Below are 17,095 nucleotides of genomic sequence, written 5' to 3' on the forward strand. Positions count from 1 at the left end.
CATGCATACACTCTCTCTCTCTCTCTCTCTCTCTCTGTCTCTCTGTCTCTCAAAATAAATAAATAAACATTTAAAAAGTGACATTTAAACAAAATGGAGGGGACCTATAATAGATTAAAAGAAACTTAAGGGGGCACTTGGGTGGCTCAGTCAGTTGGGTAACCAACTTTGGCTCAGGTCATGATCTCACAGTGGGTTTGTGAGTTCAAGCCCCACTTTGGGCTCACTGCTGTCAGCCTGATCCACTTCGGATCCTCTGTCCCTCCCTCTCTACCCCTCCCCCACTTGCACGCTCCCAAAAATACATAAATACTTAAAAAAAATTAAGAGACATTAACCACATGTGTTTGGATCCTAGTTCAAGAAAATGACGTGAAAAAAGTCATTTTTCTTTTAGATAATTAGGGAAAGTTGCTCTTGGATTGATGGAGTGTTGGATGGTATAAAGCAATTACTGTTAATTCATCAATTACTGTTACTCATCAATGAGAATTGTGATTGTTTTTGTTTTGTTGTTTTTCCATTTCATCAGATTTATTTGTTCATTTTGTATTTATTTTTTTCAAATTTTTTTTATATTCTAGTTAGCATACAGTGCAATATTGGGTTCAGGAGTAAAATTCAGTGATTCATCACTTACATGTAACACCCAGTGCTCATCCTAAGTGCCCTCCTTAGTACCTATCACCCATATAGTCCATGCCCTGCCCACCTCCCTCCATTAACCCTGTTTTTTTGTTGTTGTTAAGAGGGAGTTATGGGCGTGCCTGGGTGGCTCAGTCGGTTAAGCGCCCGACTTCGGCTCAGGGCATGATGTCGTGGTTCGTGGGTTTGAGCCCCACGTCGGGTTCTGTGCTGACAGCTCAGAGCCTGGAGCCTGCTTAGGATTCTGTGTCTCCCTCTCTGTCCTTACCCTGCTTACACTCTCTCTGTCTCTCAAAAATGAATAAATGTTAAAAAAAAAAAAAGAGGGAATTGTGATTGTTAAATAAAGTGCTAATCTGTTATGGGGGAAAATGGGGGAGGAAAGTAGGTAAAGTACATTCCCATTTCTGATTATAAATGCACGTGCATGCTTTATATGTATAGAGCCACACAGAGGAAAGCTGGAAGGAAGTTCTCCAACTTATTAGTATCCTTGGAGAACAGATTATGCTGATTTTCTCTTCTTTTTACTTATCTGCTTTTACTTTCTTAACAATGCAAACCTGTGTGATAAGGAAAAGTACAGATACCATTATCTCCTGGTGACAAGGGCTCTGCCAAGCAACTGAACAGTTGAGCCACTTGGGATGCCTGCAGGGAGGAGGTGCAGAGGTAGGTCTGTGGGAGAGGCCTCCAGGACCAGGGAGCTGGTGGCCGGTACACAGAAAGCCTGTGAGGTCTGGGCAGGGCACATGTGGCTTTAGCACCTCCTGAAGGCTGGAGCTGGTCCCAAGGGAGCTGCATCCTGACTGTGCCTCCGTGGTGCTGTGCCCAGAATAGGCCCACTTTTGGCCCAGGCCCACCTTCTTCCCACAGCTCCCTCCTCACTCTGGATGGATTGCTGGGGTCCCCCATCCATCTATCCCCCACTGCTAGGCTGTGTTTCTGCCTCCAGTCCTATGCAGAGCACAGAAAGGCCAATCATTGACCACCAGCAGGGAAGTCAGTGATGGAGCCAGACCTCCCAGGGCCCAACTCTGGGTTACACAGTCCCCTTCAGGACTATACATGGGAGCCCGAGGCCAAGCAACAGGACAAGGTGATGGCCAGGATGTAGGTGTTTCCACAGGCAGCTTCCTCACCCCCAGCTTCCTCTCACCTCCCCTCCCTCAGGCGACTTCCTTACACACACAGATGCATACACAGGACTGGCACTGAAACCCAAGAAGGCCCCTCACACCTCCACCCCAAGGACCACCCCCCTAGGTGTCCTCTTTCCTCAGGGCCTTGGGATGATGGGAACCCTGTATAATATCATAACTAAACTGATAGGAGTTCACTCCTTGATAAGTCGTAGATAGAAATGCCAGGTGAATTGTTGCACAACGTAATACTTATTTGCAGCAAATAAGGAACTTAAGGGGAATAACTTCCAAAGCCGTAACTCCCCAAGCAAGGGTGGATGAATTCCTTTTATTTATGGTTAGGATGAATATTTTAAAAGGGGGTCTTGGTGCATCATACGTAGAGACAGGCATAAGGTTGAACATGTGCCTTAAGAAACATGCCTATACACATATTGTATGTTATGTAAAGGAGGAGTGAGGTAAAGGTGATTGCCAGTCATTCCAGAGGTCACTCCATGGTTCATTTGTGCAGGCTCGAGTGGGGGCTTTAGCTGAAACTGGTCTGTGTGGTCTGGGCTGGCTGGGTCTTATCAGGGCAGTCTTTATTGCTTGAGTAGTTTTGGCTTCCGTTATAGGATGCTACGGTCTTTTGGCAAAGTTGAGAGATAAACTGGAAAGAGCTTAAGGGAAAATGTAGGACAAAGGTCAGTGAGTACAAGCAGATGGGCCATAAAGATTAGGTCTATGGTGACAATATCAGTGATGATAGAGGCCTTGAGGTCGTCTGGCCCACTCCTCTATTAAAAAGGGAGGAAACTCAGACTCGGACTAGGGAACTGACTGGGAAAACCGCAGTGAGTTTGTGATGGGCTCAGGATTAGAAAGTGTTGTAGTGTTCCCACACCGAGTGTTGTATGGGAAGTGTTGAATCACGATATTGTACACCTGAAGTTACTATTACACTGTATGCTAAGTAACTGTAATTTAAATAAAAACGAAAAATTAAAAAAAAAGAGAGAAAGTACCCAGGAATCCTGGCATCAAACCCTTTATGAGGTGCTGTCTCTCGTAGGCTTGATGGGTCCAAGACCCTGAAGACAGAGGCTACTCCCCAATCCCACCACCCCCACCGACGATTAAGATCCACCAAGCAATCTCTCGGCAGGAACACCATCAGGCACCTGGAGAAGGAGCTCAGTGCCTGACTCCACCAGGGTTTTACGAGAGGGGTGCTGAGAGTGGGGGTCAGAGACAGTTGGAGCACAGCTTGCAGCTGCGACAAGGCAGCCACTGCACCAGAGAACACATGCTGCTGTCTTGAAGGTACTTCCTGCAGATGAGCTCCAAGCCAAGCCACTTCCCTGCCACCCTTTCCTCATGCTGCTCCTCTCTGAACTCTCTGGGATTTGGCTATGTGAGTTGGGGTAGGGGCGGTAGAGATTTGCCTGCTACCCGGGGATGTGGGTCCCTTAGTGGGCCTTCTGTATTCCAAGCTAGGCTGAGATCATGGACAGAGGACAGTTCTGGGAAAACAAATACCTAATAAATCCTATTTGCTTCCAACACTTTGAATTTCTGGTCCAAGCAATTTCCCCACATGCCCCCACTGCTCTCCTAAAGGGAGAAAAATAGGAGCCAAGAAGGAAGAAGCAGGACTGTGTACAGAGAAGTGAGCCTGGGGTGGCTTGAGAACCAGGGATTGGCGGTCCAGAAGTGACTCCACATTAACATAGAGTGACTTCACTGTAGCCAAAGGTGGATGTCAAGAGAAGTTGCTGGAGCTGTGTCCACTTTTCTCCTTTAGGGCCCATGGGCTAGCCTCCCCCTTCCACCCTCCAGCCTGCCTTCAGGGTCCTTCTTCACAGCTCTCCACCCACACACCCCACCCTAGTGTTGGGAGTGCCAGCTGGGTGGGGTCCTCTGTTGATTGAAAGCCAACAAGGTGCCAGGCACTAGTGAGCACAGAGGCCGACAGGGCCATATTCCTGGTTCCAGGACTGATTCACTGAGTTAATCAATATTTATTGAGCACTAAGTGGAGACGGCTGAAGAATCAATGCCTGGGCTTCCTGCAATTCCTTCCAAATGGCAGTGGGGAACATTTCAACAAGGCCGCAGAGGTGAGGGAGCCAGGCACAGCTCAGTAATACCAGCTTGGGCCCTCTCACCACCCAGAGGACTCACTGAGTGGGCAGCCCACCCACAGCCCCTCCTCTCCTATCACCCTCGCTGCCCCTGCTTGGGAGCTGTGAAACTGTCTAGTGGCTTAAGAGTAGTGAGGGGATTTGGCAATGGGAAGTATTGTCTGAACGGCCACTTTCCATCAGGTCATTCACTTCATCACTGCCCTGGTGGCAGCAGCACAAAGCCCAGCCAACACACCAAGCAACGCTGGACTTAGAAGATCCAGCCAAATCACAATTGTGAGATAGGTCACCCATGCCTTTGTCCTTGGTAGCCCCACCTTCCCAGGGTCCCCTCTGTAGCTCCTAAGTCCTTCTCAGTTTCAGGGGTCCTTTCCCTCCAATAAACCACAATCAAAGGAAAAGTGGCTACTTGTGAATTTAACAGTGAACCCACCTCCCTCAGGAGCATTTCTGTTGGAAGCCTTCCATCTAGAAGGGGAAGGCCTTCTCATTCCTCATTCAAGGAACTCTGGGCACCAGAGCTAGAAGGAGTTAAGAGGAGGCAGCTGGCAAGTCTGCCCCTGGAGCTAAGCGGAACACAGAGAAGAAAGTACAAGTGGGCTCTGTGGCTGCTGAGTGTGCACAGAAGTCTCAAAACTCGCCCCCTTCCTCCAGAGAGAACATGAGACAGGAAAAGCAGTGGGTGACCTTGAGCAAATTCCTTGATGTCTCTATTTCCTTAGCTGTAAAATAATCTGATGTATCTGGCTTGCTGTGAGGATTAGAGATCATGAACATAAATTTCCAAGTTAATGAAATTCTATTTGATGCAGAAAATGTGTCGCTTTCAAAAATCCTGGGTCCTTCCCTTTGTTAAATGGGTAGCCAGAGTCCATTCCTCCCTACAAAGGGGCACAAACAGGTGGCAACAGTCAGGTACCACAAGCACAATTTATTACCCAAAGCAGTTTGAGGAATTCCAAGCAGCGATCATGGCCTGCCCCAGTCACAAGAAAGCCAGCACCTCTTCAAACTCACCCTCCACTCCCAGCTGAAGGGAAGGATTAAAAGGCTGCAGCCCAAGTTAGGTCACAGCTACAATATCCTCATTCCTGACCAATAGTCTCAAAGTCACAAATGGGCAAAAAGTGATTTGGACCCAAATCTTACACAAGAAAACCCCATGATCAAAACAAGATTGGAGAGATCATTCAAACAGAAAGATACCAAGAGCTTTATTTAACAGGCTGTGAGGAGGAAGGCTTTCTGTTTATAATTACCAGGATTAAATGGAATTGTCTATCATCAGTGAATGTGAAAGGAATGCTAACCCTGTGGGGTGGGAAGACGGGTGCACTGGCCAGACACTTTGGGGGCAAATCCTGTGAGGACCCCTCCCCCGTTGTCTGGTGACAAAGGAGCCCTCAGGGACTGCCCCTGAAAGCAGACAGGTGGGGGTAGGGAGCGCTGGGAAGGTAGTTTAAGTCACAGAGAACTCTTAGGAATTCAAGAAAAGGTGATCTTTAAGCAATATTGAGAACTTGCCTGGCTCTTTTTACATTTGGAGAAAGCAAGCTGGTTGGACCTTATGAGGGATTTCAGCATTGTTTTGTTTTCTTGATAGATTTAAAAATTATCCTAGATGCAGGAAGGTCAGTCCCTTAAAGTCTTTTATCATCAAACCAAATAGCACTTGTGTCTAGAAACACTGTGCTCTAAATTATAAAACTGCTGAGAATGCTTCATCCCAGACCCTGAGCTGAGATTTTCATGAAAATCAATTTCTGGGCCAGTTAAGTCTTGATAAAGTTATTTCTTCATAACTCAGCTCCCATCCCCACCTGGCCAGTCGTGGTGGAACCAGGAACCCAATGGGCAGATTTCTTTCCTTACTCAACTCAGGCGCTCCAGGAAGAAGGGGAGTTCCCAGTACCTACACCAAACTCTGCTCTACTTGCTGAACTTTGCTCTGCATGAACAGGTCATTCTGGCTGCAAATTCCCCCAAACTGTCCCTACTTGTGTTTTTAAGGCACACCAATTCCTCCATGTAAGGCTTTCTGCTTATAATGAATTGTTTTCATTACTCAAAAGAAACTTCTGTATTCAAAGCCCATCCCTGCCTGGAGATACTGGGGGGTGGGGGGGGGGCGGAAATGGTGAGGGCAGAGCCCAATTAATATTAGGGATTCTGGTCATTGGGGTCACACTTAAGCATGACTTTCAACCCCAATCCCTTTCTGGATGTTTCAAAGGCTTCCAGAGCTTTCTCCAGAGGAAACCTATGGGTGACTAAGGGCTTTACATTCACAGACTTGGATGCAAGCATTGAAATCGCCATCGGCCACCTGTAAAAAGATCACAAGTGTTACATTCAACCTGCAGGAGGAAAGAACTAGGTCCCCAAACTACCAAGCACAAGATCAGCTTGGCCATTTTTATTTATAGCACTGTGGTCCTGGCGAGTCTATTCTACAGCCCAACGATGGTGGAAATGATCTTATGATTGCAACTTGGGAATCCAGAGTCTGTTCCCAAATGCTTCCACCCCTCTGCAATGTCTGTCACAAAGCTTAGAATTCCTTTGGCATAAGGCATAAGGCATACGGAGGCCACTGTGAAAAGGCAGATTAGCCTCAGAAAAGGAGCTCATGATAACCCAGCCACACCCCTTTGCAGCTTGGCTTGGCAGAGTTCATCAGAAAAGAGCACTCTGCTGAAGGAATGGTCATAGACAGCCATAGACGGACGCTGGTAGGGAAGGTGGTCCTGGGAAAGTTCCCCAGATGGGGAGAGGGCAGAACCACAGAACATGAGGTGGGGTGAACTAAGACCCTCTCACTTCCCAGGGTGGGCCCTGGGGCTCTGGGGTGGAAACCAAGGGGCTTGAGTTCTTGCTGTTCTGTTGTCCCCTTTCTCTCCTTCTTCCCTTTAAAAGAGGACAATGAAGATGTGGCCACTTGAGGAAATGGAAAAGAGAGGGCCTGGGTGATAAGGGGCAGACATCCAAGAAGAGCATGCTTCAAGATCCCCCTCCTTGCCTCCCGCTGTCCATCCTTCCCTCCGCCATCTCTGCCCTCTTATTTGATGCTCTGTCTTTGGATCCCTACCATGTTGCATGGCCGTCAATGTGGTAAGGAAAAGCCCTTCATGACTAAACAAGAGAGGATCCTGTTTCCAGAGGCCATGCTCAGGTCTTGCTGGCCCTTCACTACCCTGGCTCACCCACAACATACTCACGTGTTGCAATATCGAAACACGCCCTTGATATCCACCTCCCGGGTGGCTGCGTGCACGAGGGGCACAGTGGTCATCTCAGAGCCCAGTCCTACGAGCACCAGGGTCCCACCAGAACGAGTGGCCTGAAGAGAAGATAAGACCAAGAAAACTCAGAAGATCAGAAAATGCAGACTTCTCGCACAAATAAATATCTGTTTGCATCAGGTGAGTACCCAAATGTTCCAGAGAATATGATTCTTTCTATACTGGTGACCTCTTCCATATGTTGACCATACTTAACAGAGCAGCAGAGTTATCTTCTGTGAAGATCCAGAGGAGGACCAGGTACACTGGGAGCACCCTCGGCTGTCTACAGCCTCCTAGGAAATAGCCAAGTTCTCCAGACCCCAGTGAGAAATCTCCCCTACCAACAGTTAACCTTCAGGCCCTGAGCATCTTTCAAAGCTTTACTAATTCGGTACCAGATGTTGGTTCAGGTACATCCTCATCTCAGCACCTGCCCCTCCTCCAGAATGTCAACCCCATAAAAGACAGCACTTTGGTCAAACCTCTAAGGAAGCACCCTCTTGGTGATAAACCTACCCACCACATACAAACGGGGAGGGCCATTAGAATTCTCTGGCTTAAAGACTGCCTTACACACACAGGCTGGCTGGCATTTAGAAATATTTTTGTTCCAGAGACATTCATCCCAACAGTATCAGCCACAATAGGTTTTGTCTTCCTTGAACACCTATCTGCCTTATCAGTTTCCCTCCTTAGAATGGGCCAGAGAATGAAATTTCTCCTGACAATCTCCACTCATTCCACTGATTCCACATGAGTGTTGTGCCTTCACCAGAGATTTTTGGGGATCACTGTGGTCAGTATTGTGAGAGATGGAAAAATAGTTCATTTTCATTATAGTTGGGAGCAGCTAGCACTTACTGGGACCAGTCTAACCAGTGGAGCTGCAAAAAGCCACACATCACAGCCTATGAGGGGAAGGAAATGCCATGAAGAGAAGCCTGCAGAATGGGGGTGACTTTGGACTTTGCACTTTTGAGCTATGGGACCCTCTCAAGCAGCTTCCTCGTGTATACGATCAGGATGATGCCTCCCCAGTGGGGCTGTTAGGATAAAAATCACAGTCCTCAGCACTAAGATGGGCTCATCGTTCAGCATGTTTTCTGTTTTTATTGAAGCACAGGGTCACTTACAAACCACTGTGACTTATGACCACTGTCAGTTAGGAAAGGCGCTCTCACCACTGGAAAATGTTGCTGTCCCCACTGGAAAAGGTGGGGTGGGGTGGGAGGTGAGGTCAAAGTTGTGAGTGAGCCACAGAAAACTTTTTTGAGTGATAAATTGTTTAGAAAAACTGTTTCCCCATCAGTATTTCCTCTCTACCTAGTGAGAAGGAGGAATACTACCAAGCTGGCCATCCCAAGCTGCCAGGAGGCCAGCTATTTGCAGACCACAGGCAAAGGAATGCTTGGACTACCTGACTATTGTTTTGTGGGTGGGACCTCTGCACCAAGATGACATGAACTCTACCCGAAGCATTTGCCATGCTTCTTCCCAGACATTTTCTAGTCACAAACCTGCCAGGAAAGTGACTCTCAGGTGTGTCCATATAAGATGCCTCCACCTAACCTGCCTGTTGGTGGGGTGGCCTGCAGCACCCTATAGCATCTGTCATGCATAATGGCTCTATTCCCCACTCGGGAGAGGTACTGGCTTCAGGCCCAGCTGCCTCAGATAGGCTAGCAACCGGGTCCCCAACGTCAACAGCTGGAGATAGATGTCAACTGTTCCCAATGTTCTCCAGGCAGGGGAGAAGAAGAGAGTCTTGCATTATGAAGCCATGGCTTTTACTGCCTTCCTCTGGAGTGGGGGTCACTGACTGCCAACAACTTCAAGAGGGACACACCTTATTGATCATAGCCCTCAAAGTGCCCAGCACAAAGCCGGAACGCAGCAGGAGCCCAAGACAAGTCACTGGTTGACTAATCACACACAGACCGAAAGGTTTCTCTTTGCCCCTTCCCACATGGCAACTGTCATCTCTGACAGTGGAGCAGAGGGTGGGGCGGCTCCAGCTGGAACTTAGGACAAAGAAAAAGTGGCACCTGTTCCTCCCCGCCCTCCCAACACTTCCTCAGCCCCTGATGCCTTGGGTATTCAGGTAGGAAAATAGGTAGGCAGCTCTGCCATCCCCAGAATGTCTTGCAGGTGCAAAGTGCCCTTACGCATGACCCAGCTGTGACTCAGAAGGAAGGAGGAAGCCTGTACTGCCGCGAGGAAGCAATGTGGGATGCAGGGGCTTGTGTGCTCAGTGCTGGAGGCTGCTGCCACCACCCTCCTCAGCCCAGTCCCTCCCATGCCAGCATGGTTGCCCACTGGCTCCTGGTCCCCTTCTTCCCTTTTCTCCTAAGCAGTGGACAGAGTAAGAAAAACTCAGGCACTGGGGCAGTGTGTTCAAGGCAAGTCACCAGGCCTCTTGTGGTAAAATGTAGGCAGTGATAACTAATCTTCACGGCTATTGGGCAGATCTGGCATCACATTTATAAAGTACCCAGCAGAAGACGCAGCACATGGTGAGGCTGAAGCCTAGAAGGTATTCTTTCTCCCCTCTTTTCCTCATACTTGGTATCAATGCCATTCCCCACCCCCATTCCACCAACTTCCCATAAACTACTGGGGGGTTGCCGAGGTGCAAATCAGGTGTTGGCAGCTAACTGTTGCCAGGTCTGGGACAGAAGAGTAGTGGCCAACTGTGACCCTAAAAATCACCACACCTTTGTGACTAACTAAATGAATGGCTCTCACTTTGTATCAATGACTCAAAGACTGCAGTTTTCCTCAATTAAAGAAGATAGGGATTTCCCACACACGACTAAGGCATGGTTCCCTCTTCCTTCTGTTATCTTTTTACCAATAGCACTGCTTTTATGACCACAGATATGATCGTGATAGCAACCCCATTTTAAAGGGGTGTGTCTCTTAACATTTTTCAAGGCCCATATATGCCTGTTACCTTGTTTAGACTTTACACCGACCTAATAAGGGTACTAGACAAGTGAGATTAAAAAAAAGAAATAAGAAAAACCACCAGGGATACCTAGATTACCTAATTTTGCTTGTGTGTGTGTGGGGGTGGGGAGGTCACATAACAAGGGTGGAGACACCTGTTCCTAGCACTCCTTACTGCTACCTACCCTGCACTGATTTCCCAGAGCTGCCCACCAGCTTCAGTGACCCACATCCTACTCACATAGATGCCCGCCTGGATGGACAGCTCCACCCCCGAGCACTCGATGGTAACTTCTGGCTTGCACCCCAGCAGATCTTCCACTTTACTGGCAATTTCTTTAGGGCTCTCCTTGGATATCTGGAGGACGAAATCAGCCCCAACTTCCTTGGCTTTAGACAACCGAGTGGCAGACAGATCTAAAGTTGAACAAAAGTTTCTTTCAAACTGAGAACTGGATGGCAGATTGGAGAGAAAATGAAGATGGAGGTGTATGTTTTAGTGGTAATAAAACTCTGGTGTAGTGGGTGGTGTCACTGAGCCCAAACACTTACTCTCTATACCTTCACACTCTCCCATACACGCCACACAGCTGCACACACACACACACACACACACACACACACACACACACACTCTCTCTCTCTCTCTCTCTCTCTCTCTCTCTCTCTCCCTTTCCCTTCCCCCATCCCTCTCACTCAGATCACTTCTCAAATATCCACTGTTTTACATCCCCACACACCCCTGTACACACCACACAGCTCTACATAGCTTCCCTCTCTCTCTCTGAAGGGTACCCAGTCCTCACATATACATTCAGATACCTTCTATACACTGATACCTTCTCCACACACAAAGCACTCACTCTCCTACATCCCTACTCCCCTTATATCCACATACTCCACAATTCTATACACTCACCCACACCCACACTCCCAGATACCTTACACACACACACACACACACCTTTCTATACCCTACATGCTTCCGCACATACTGTCACAGATAAGCTCTCCTCACACATACACACATCTCTCACCCATACCACACACTGCACACACAAACACCCTCCTATAAACATATCATAGATCCCACTAACTCCACCTCACACACACACAAGCACACCTTCTTTACCTCCTGGGTTTGGTCAAATGGACCAGGGGCTAAGCCTCTTCTTAGAACTGAGTGAGCAGTAGGGGCATCTGGGGTCCACACATAAAGAGCCAGACCTTCTCCGCAGCAGCCACCCTCTGCCCCTGGGTGGGCTTTTCAACCATTGAACCCCGGGGGGAGAAAAGAGGAAGAGCCCCTTTAGAAACCCAGCACTCCAGGAAAGGAATAGTTCTCAAGCCCCTGGCCTAAACGGTAGGCCAGCTGTTTCCTCTTCAAGGAGATTGAAAAAGAAAACCTTCTTACCAGTCACCACCACTTGGGCTGCACCCATTGCCTTGGCCACGATCAAAGTGACCAGTCCAATTGGCCCTAAATAAAGCAGGAAATGGGAGATGTTTGTGAAATATTAAACATCAGCTCACCCCTTGTCCAGGCCATGGACAGGAACCATAGCTTGTGTGCACCTCTGGCATCTACCCTGGTGCCTACCACATAGTGAGGCCTTAACAACTATCTGTTGAATGCATAAGCACATGAATATATGAAGAACTGTTCTGGACATGAAATTTGCTCTTACTGCTGAGTTCCATTTAATTCTCTCAACCTCAAAGCTAGAACTTTTCCGTTTACTCTGCTTGGGGAAAATGGCAAATTAGAAGAGGGCTCGAGAAAATATATTTGTTAAGAGAATAAAATGTCTCAGAAGGCCTGGACACACTGTCCTGTTCTCTCTCTGGCTCCTACCCTCTTAGAACCCATCACATCCCCCCAAGGAGAGACACATCCTTTACAGGTGTCCTCTGAGGACCACCTTGGCTTAAGTGACCTGGCTCCATGGGCTGACCCAGCTGCTCAGGCAGCTCTAGGATGTTCAGGGACTTAAAAATCAGTCCAGAGACCACTTGCTTCCCACAGCATCTGCATGCTAGATGACACGGTTTTAGTACAAAACCAGACCCACAAAATGAGACTGTGCAGATTCTTTGAGGATTTGCTTTTTGACACTGCCTTTGAAAATAATTTTGTGAGTTTCCTCCCAAAGTCAAAACACTGGAAGATACTTGAAATGACCAACAAAGAGGTGATTAGCTAAACGAACTACAATGGGGTATTACACAACTATTAAAAATTATGTCATAACTCGTTCATCCAGTGTGATGGAAAGAGGTTCATAATATATCAATTTTTTTAAAAAAAGAGTAGGTAAAATAAGGCATGTTTACCATGATCTCATTTTAAAAAACTGAAAGATTCAGAGCACCTGGGTGGCTCAGTCAGTTAGGCATCCAACTTTGGCTTAGGTTTTTGAGTTTGAGCCCCGCCTTGGGCTCTGTGCTGACAGCTCAAAGCCTGGAGCCCACTTCAGATTCTATGTCTCCCTTTCTCTCTGCCCCTCTCCCACTCACACTCTGTCTCTCTCTCAAAAATAAATAAACATTAAAAAAAATTAAAAACCTGAAAAATTCTACATCAAAATATTCACAGTGGTTCTCTTTCAGGATGATAGGTGATGGGGCTATGGGTGAATTTCTGTGTGTATACACATGTGGTATGCATGACTTCTTTTTCTATGTCAAAAAGGAATTACTTATGCAAATTAAGTATACACACACACACACACACACACACACACACACACATATATGTCACTTGTGGGGCTCCTGGGTGGCTTAGTCAGTTAAGCATCCAACTCTTGATTTCAGCTCAGGTCATGATCTCACAGTTGTGAGACTCAGCCCCTGCAATGAGCTCTGTACTGACAGCATGGAGCCTACTTGGGATTCTCTTCCTCCCCCCTCTCTCTTTCTCTCTCATAAAAATAAATTTAAAAAAAATAAAAAGCTTCTGCACAGCAAAGAAAACCATCAACAAAATGAAAAAGGCAACCTATCAAGTAAGGGAAAACATTTGCAAATCATATATCTGATAAGGGGTTAATATCCAAAATATATAAAGAACTCATACAATCAATAGCAAAAAGCCAAGCGATCTGATTTTTAAAATGGGCAGAGGATCTAAAGACATTTTCTTCATATATATATATATATATATATATATATATATATACACATACACACCCAACGTGTGCCTTGAACTTACAACCCTGAGATCAAGAGTTGCATGTTCTACTGACTGAGCCAGCCAGGCACCCCTAAACAGACATTTTCCCAAAGAAGACATACAGGTGGCCAACATGTACATGGAAAGGTGCATAACATCACTCATCATTAGGGAAATGCAAATCAAGACCACAATGAGATATCACCTCACACCTGTCAGAATGGCTACTATTAAAAAGACATGAAAAAAAATAAAAATAAAAAGACATGAAAAAAATAAAAATAAAAAGACATGAAATAACAAGTGTTGGCAAGGATATGGAGAAAAGGGAACTCTCATGCACTGTTAGTGGGAATGTAAATTGGTATGGGCACTGTGGAAAACAGTATGGAGTTTCCTCACAAAATTAAAAATAGAACTACCAGATGATCCAGTAAGTCCACTTCTGGGTATTTAATGAAAAACACTAACTCAAAAAGATATCTGTACCCCATGTTCATTGCACCATTATTTACAACAGCCAAGATATGGAAACAACCTAAGTGTCCATCAACAGATGCATATACAAAGAAAATGTGGTTTATATGTACACAGTGGAACATTATTCAGCTGTAAAAAAAGAAATCTTGCCATTTGTGACAACATGGATGGACTTTGAGGGCATTATGCTGAGTGAAATAAATCAGACAAAGACAAATACTGTAGGATCTCACTTACATGTGGAATCCAAACAAAAACAAAATGAAACAACAAAACTCACAAATAACAGTACGAAATGGTTTCCAGAGGGGGCATGGTGAGAGGTGAGTGAAATGAGTGAAGAGGGTCAAAAGGTACAAACCTCCAGTTGTAAAGTAAATAAATCATGGGGATATAACATACAGCATGATGATTATAGTCAATAATACCATGTTGCATATTTGACAGTTGCTAAAAGAGTAGATCTTAAAAGTTCTCATCACAAAAAATTTTTGTAACTATGTATAGTGACAGGTGTTAACTGAACTTATGGTGCTGATCATTTGGTAATACGTGCAAATATCAAATCATCATGTGTACCTGAAACTAAGGTAATGTTATATGTCAATTATGCCTAAAAGGGTGTGTGAGGAACACCAAATCACACCCACAAGGAGTATGAGCATGTTGTCTGTGTCACTAGCATTAGACACCTAGAATGGTTCAGTCTGAGGCTGCTAGGGTTTTGTTCGGGTGGCTGGAAGCAGGGGAGGAGAGAACGCAGCCAGCTGCAACCCCAATGCAAGCCGAGTGCTGGCTCATGGTGGACTGGACTCCATTCCTTCCACTGGCCATGGGCAGGACCCACCTCATTCCTGGATGGACCAGGAGACCACTTCTCTGGCATGACTTTAAGTTCAGAAAGTCACCTTTCCCTTAACTACCAAAAATATTCCCTGTCAAGTTAAAAAAATCATCCCAAATTACATTCTTTAAATGAACAAAAACAGATATATTGCCTAGGAAATAACATGAAATACTATTATGTCTGCAGATAGTTTATTTAGCAAAGTGCTGGTCACTGAGGGAATGGGACACCGTAATCCTCTTCCACCCAGAAAGATTCTAGGACCAATTCCAGCCATTGGTGGGGGAATGAGATGGGCAGAGGGATCTCCACATTACCCTTTAAGGAACTCATAACCAGAGTATCATCTGTTTCTTACCAGCTCCACACACAAAGACCTTGTTCCCCAGGGTGATTCCAGCTCGCCGGCAGGCATGGATCCCCACAGACAGTGGCTCAATCAGGGCCCCTTCCTCGAAGGTGACATTGTCAGGAAGCCTAGGGTGTCATTCAACACACTCAGTTAGTCCCTCTCTGGGTAACAACAATAGCTAATATTTATTGAGCATTTGCTTATGTGCCTAGCAACATGCTGAGCAATTTACATATACTCATTCACACAAACCTTGGAAGAGTTCTAGTGTAGGCACTAATATTCTCATTTTACAGACAAAGAAACAGAGCCTTGGAGAATTAAATGACTTGTGCCAAAGGTTCAAAACTAGTGAGAGGCTCAAAGGGTTTGAAATGGAAACCAGATAGGTCTGATTCCAGAATCCATGCCACGCTGCCCTGTTCTGAAAATGGGTTTTTTTGGACAAATCACTTCAGTGAATGTGCACACATTATGTTTTCTTCAACATGTTACCCAAGAAGAGATATGTTGTGATTACCATTAATAAATGAGAAGTTCATTTAATAAGAGGTTAATATGACCACACTCCAGCATCTCGTCTGCTTCTCAAACCTATGTATATAGCCTTTCTGGTTTCACTTCAGCAAACAACCCCAACTATCAGCAGCTTTGCCAAACAGTGATTTAGAAGCTGATGTCACTCTTGTTTGCTGCCCTCCCCCTGAATTGTATGTTCCACATCTGATAGCAGCAGCTGCCTGGCTGCCCCTGGACTGGTTGTAAAGGGAAAAGGGCCTCTCTTCCAGGCAGTTGATTAAATGCTGTGTCACCTTCACCACGGGGTTCTTGGTTTTCACTTCCCAGTCCACTGGCATCCTGACCCTATTAACAACCCTGATGATGATGACAGCAAACATTTGCATAAGGCTTTACAGATTAGAGGGCTTTTTCATCCATTATCTCATTTGATCCTCACCATGACCTTGTCAGGCAGGAAGGACAGGCTTTATTTTTACCTTCATTCTACAGAAGAGGAAACTGAAGCTCAATGACATTCAGAGACTTGCCCAAGGTTACAAGGCTAATGAGTGGAAAAGCAAGACCTGAACTCAGGTCTCTGGTTCCACATCCTGCCTGCCCCATATCAGCCGCCTGCTAGTACCAGCAGCAATGTGGTTCACATCTCACTTCTGCTAATTCCTCACTGTCCAGTATTTTTATTCAAGGCCCCCAAACCTCCACATGCTAGAACATGAAAATCCTCAAGTTCCAAAAAGGAAGGTGTCAGCCAAACCATGTGCTTGTTCCCATGACCTGTCACACTACTCCACAGAATAAGTAATGAGGCTTACAGTCGGCCTCTGCCTGCTGCCCCCCACCATTTCCTCCTCCCTCCCCTCTGCGTCTCTCACATTGTCTCCCCTACTTCAATCTTCTCTCCTGCTCGGATTGCCACCATCACCCCTTCCCACCCAATGTGACCCATCAATTCTATAAAAGAGATAAAAGTTTGAAGTGAAATAATGAAGACTCCCAAACTCTCCCAAGGAATCACCAACCATACTGCCTCAGACATGCCTGCCCCTTCACATCTGGGACTTCCCCCAAAGCTTGTGTGGGCTCTGAGCTGAGGGTGGTCTTTGGTCAGGAATGGTGTGCCGCACTTAACCTTCACTCTGATTTCCCCTTAGCAGAACACCCAGGAAAATGGGATTGAGGATGGTGATGATAGAGGATTATTATGGTGAGATTGTTCTACTCATTAGGCAGGTGCTGCCTTAGTCACCTAGACAGCCACCCTAGCCACACGGGGAGGGCAGCCTGGCATGTAGGCAGAAGCACCAGGAAGAGTCCTGGGCCCAGGGCCTTTGCCACTGACCTTTGGAGAATCTCTGGGTCCTCCTCTATGCTCCCACTAACCTGACCTTGTTCAGTGGGAGGGAAGGGGGATGAGAACACTCTAAGTTTCTTCCCAGCTCTGATCTTTCCTGACTTTATAAACATCAGAGAATAATGCAACTTGGTGGTTTTCACAATAGGGTTGAGGGAACAGCAAAAGGATAATCAAGAAGTCAAGGGGGAAGCAGGAAGATAAAAAGAAAATAAGGTG

At 46.3% G+C, this 17,095-nt stretch overlaps 1 protein-coding gene across 1 annotated transcript in view; it reads right to left on the minus strand.

Annotated features, from left to right (window-relative positions):
• Positions 1 to 385: 385 nt before the first annotated feature.
• The window catches only part of SORD (sorbitol dehydrogenase), a 38,927-nt gene continuing 22,217 nt past the window's right edge, over positions 386 to 17,095 (minus strand). The window contains exons 5-9 of the mRNA XM_015064817.3: positions 15,010 to 15,128; positions 11,567 to 11,632; positions 10,394 to 10,569; positions 7,138 to 7,259; positions 386 to 6,245 (exon numbers count right to left, since the gene is read on the minus strand). Of these exons, the coding sequence (XP_014920303.1) occupies positions 6,080 to 6,245; positions 7,138 to 7,259; positions 10,394 to 10,569; positions 11,567 to 11,632; positions 15,010 to 15,128 (649 nt within the window). The 3' untranslated portion in view covers positions 386 to 6,079. The remainder of the gene's footprint in view (positions 6,246 to 7,137; positions 7,260 to 10,393; positions 10,570 to 11,566; positions 11,633 to 15,009; positions 15,129 to 17,095) is intronic.

This window comes from Acinonyx jubatus, chromosome B3, assembly GCF_027475565.1.
Source record: "Acinonyx jubatus isolate Ajub_Pintada_27869175 chromosome B3, VMU_Ajub_asm_v1.0, whole genome shotgun sequence".
In the NCBI taxonomy this organism is placed as follows: domain Eukaryota; kingdom Metazoa; phylum Chordata; class Mammalia; order Carnivora; family Felidae; genus Acinonyx; species Acinonyx jubatus.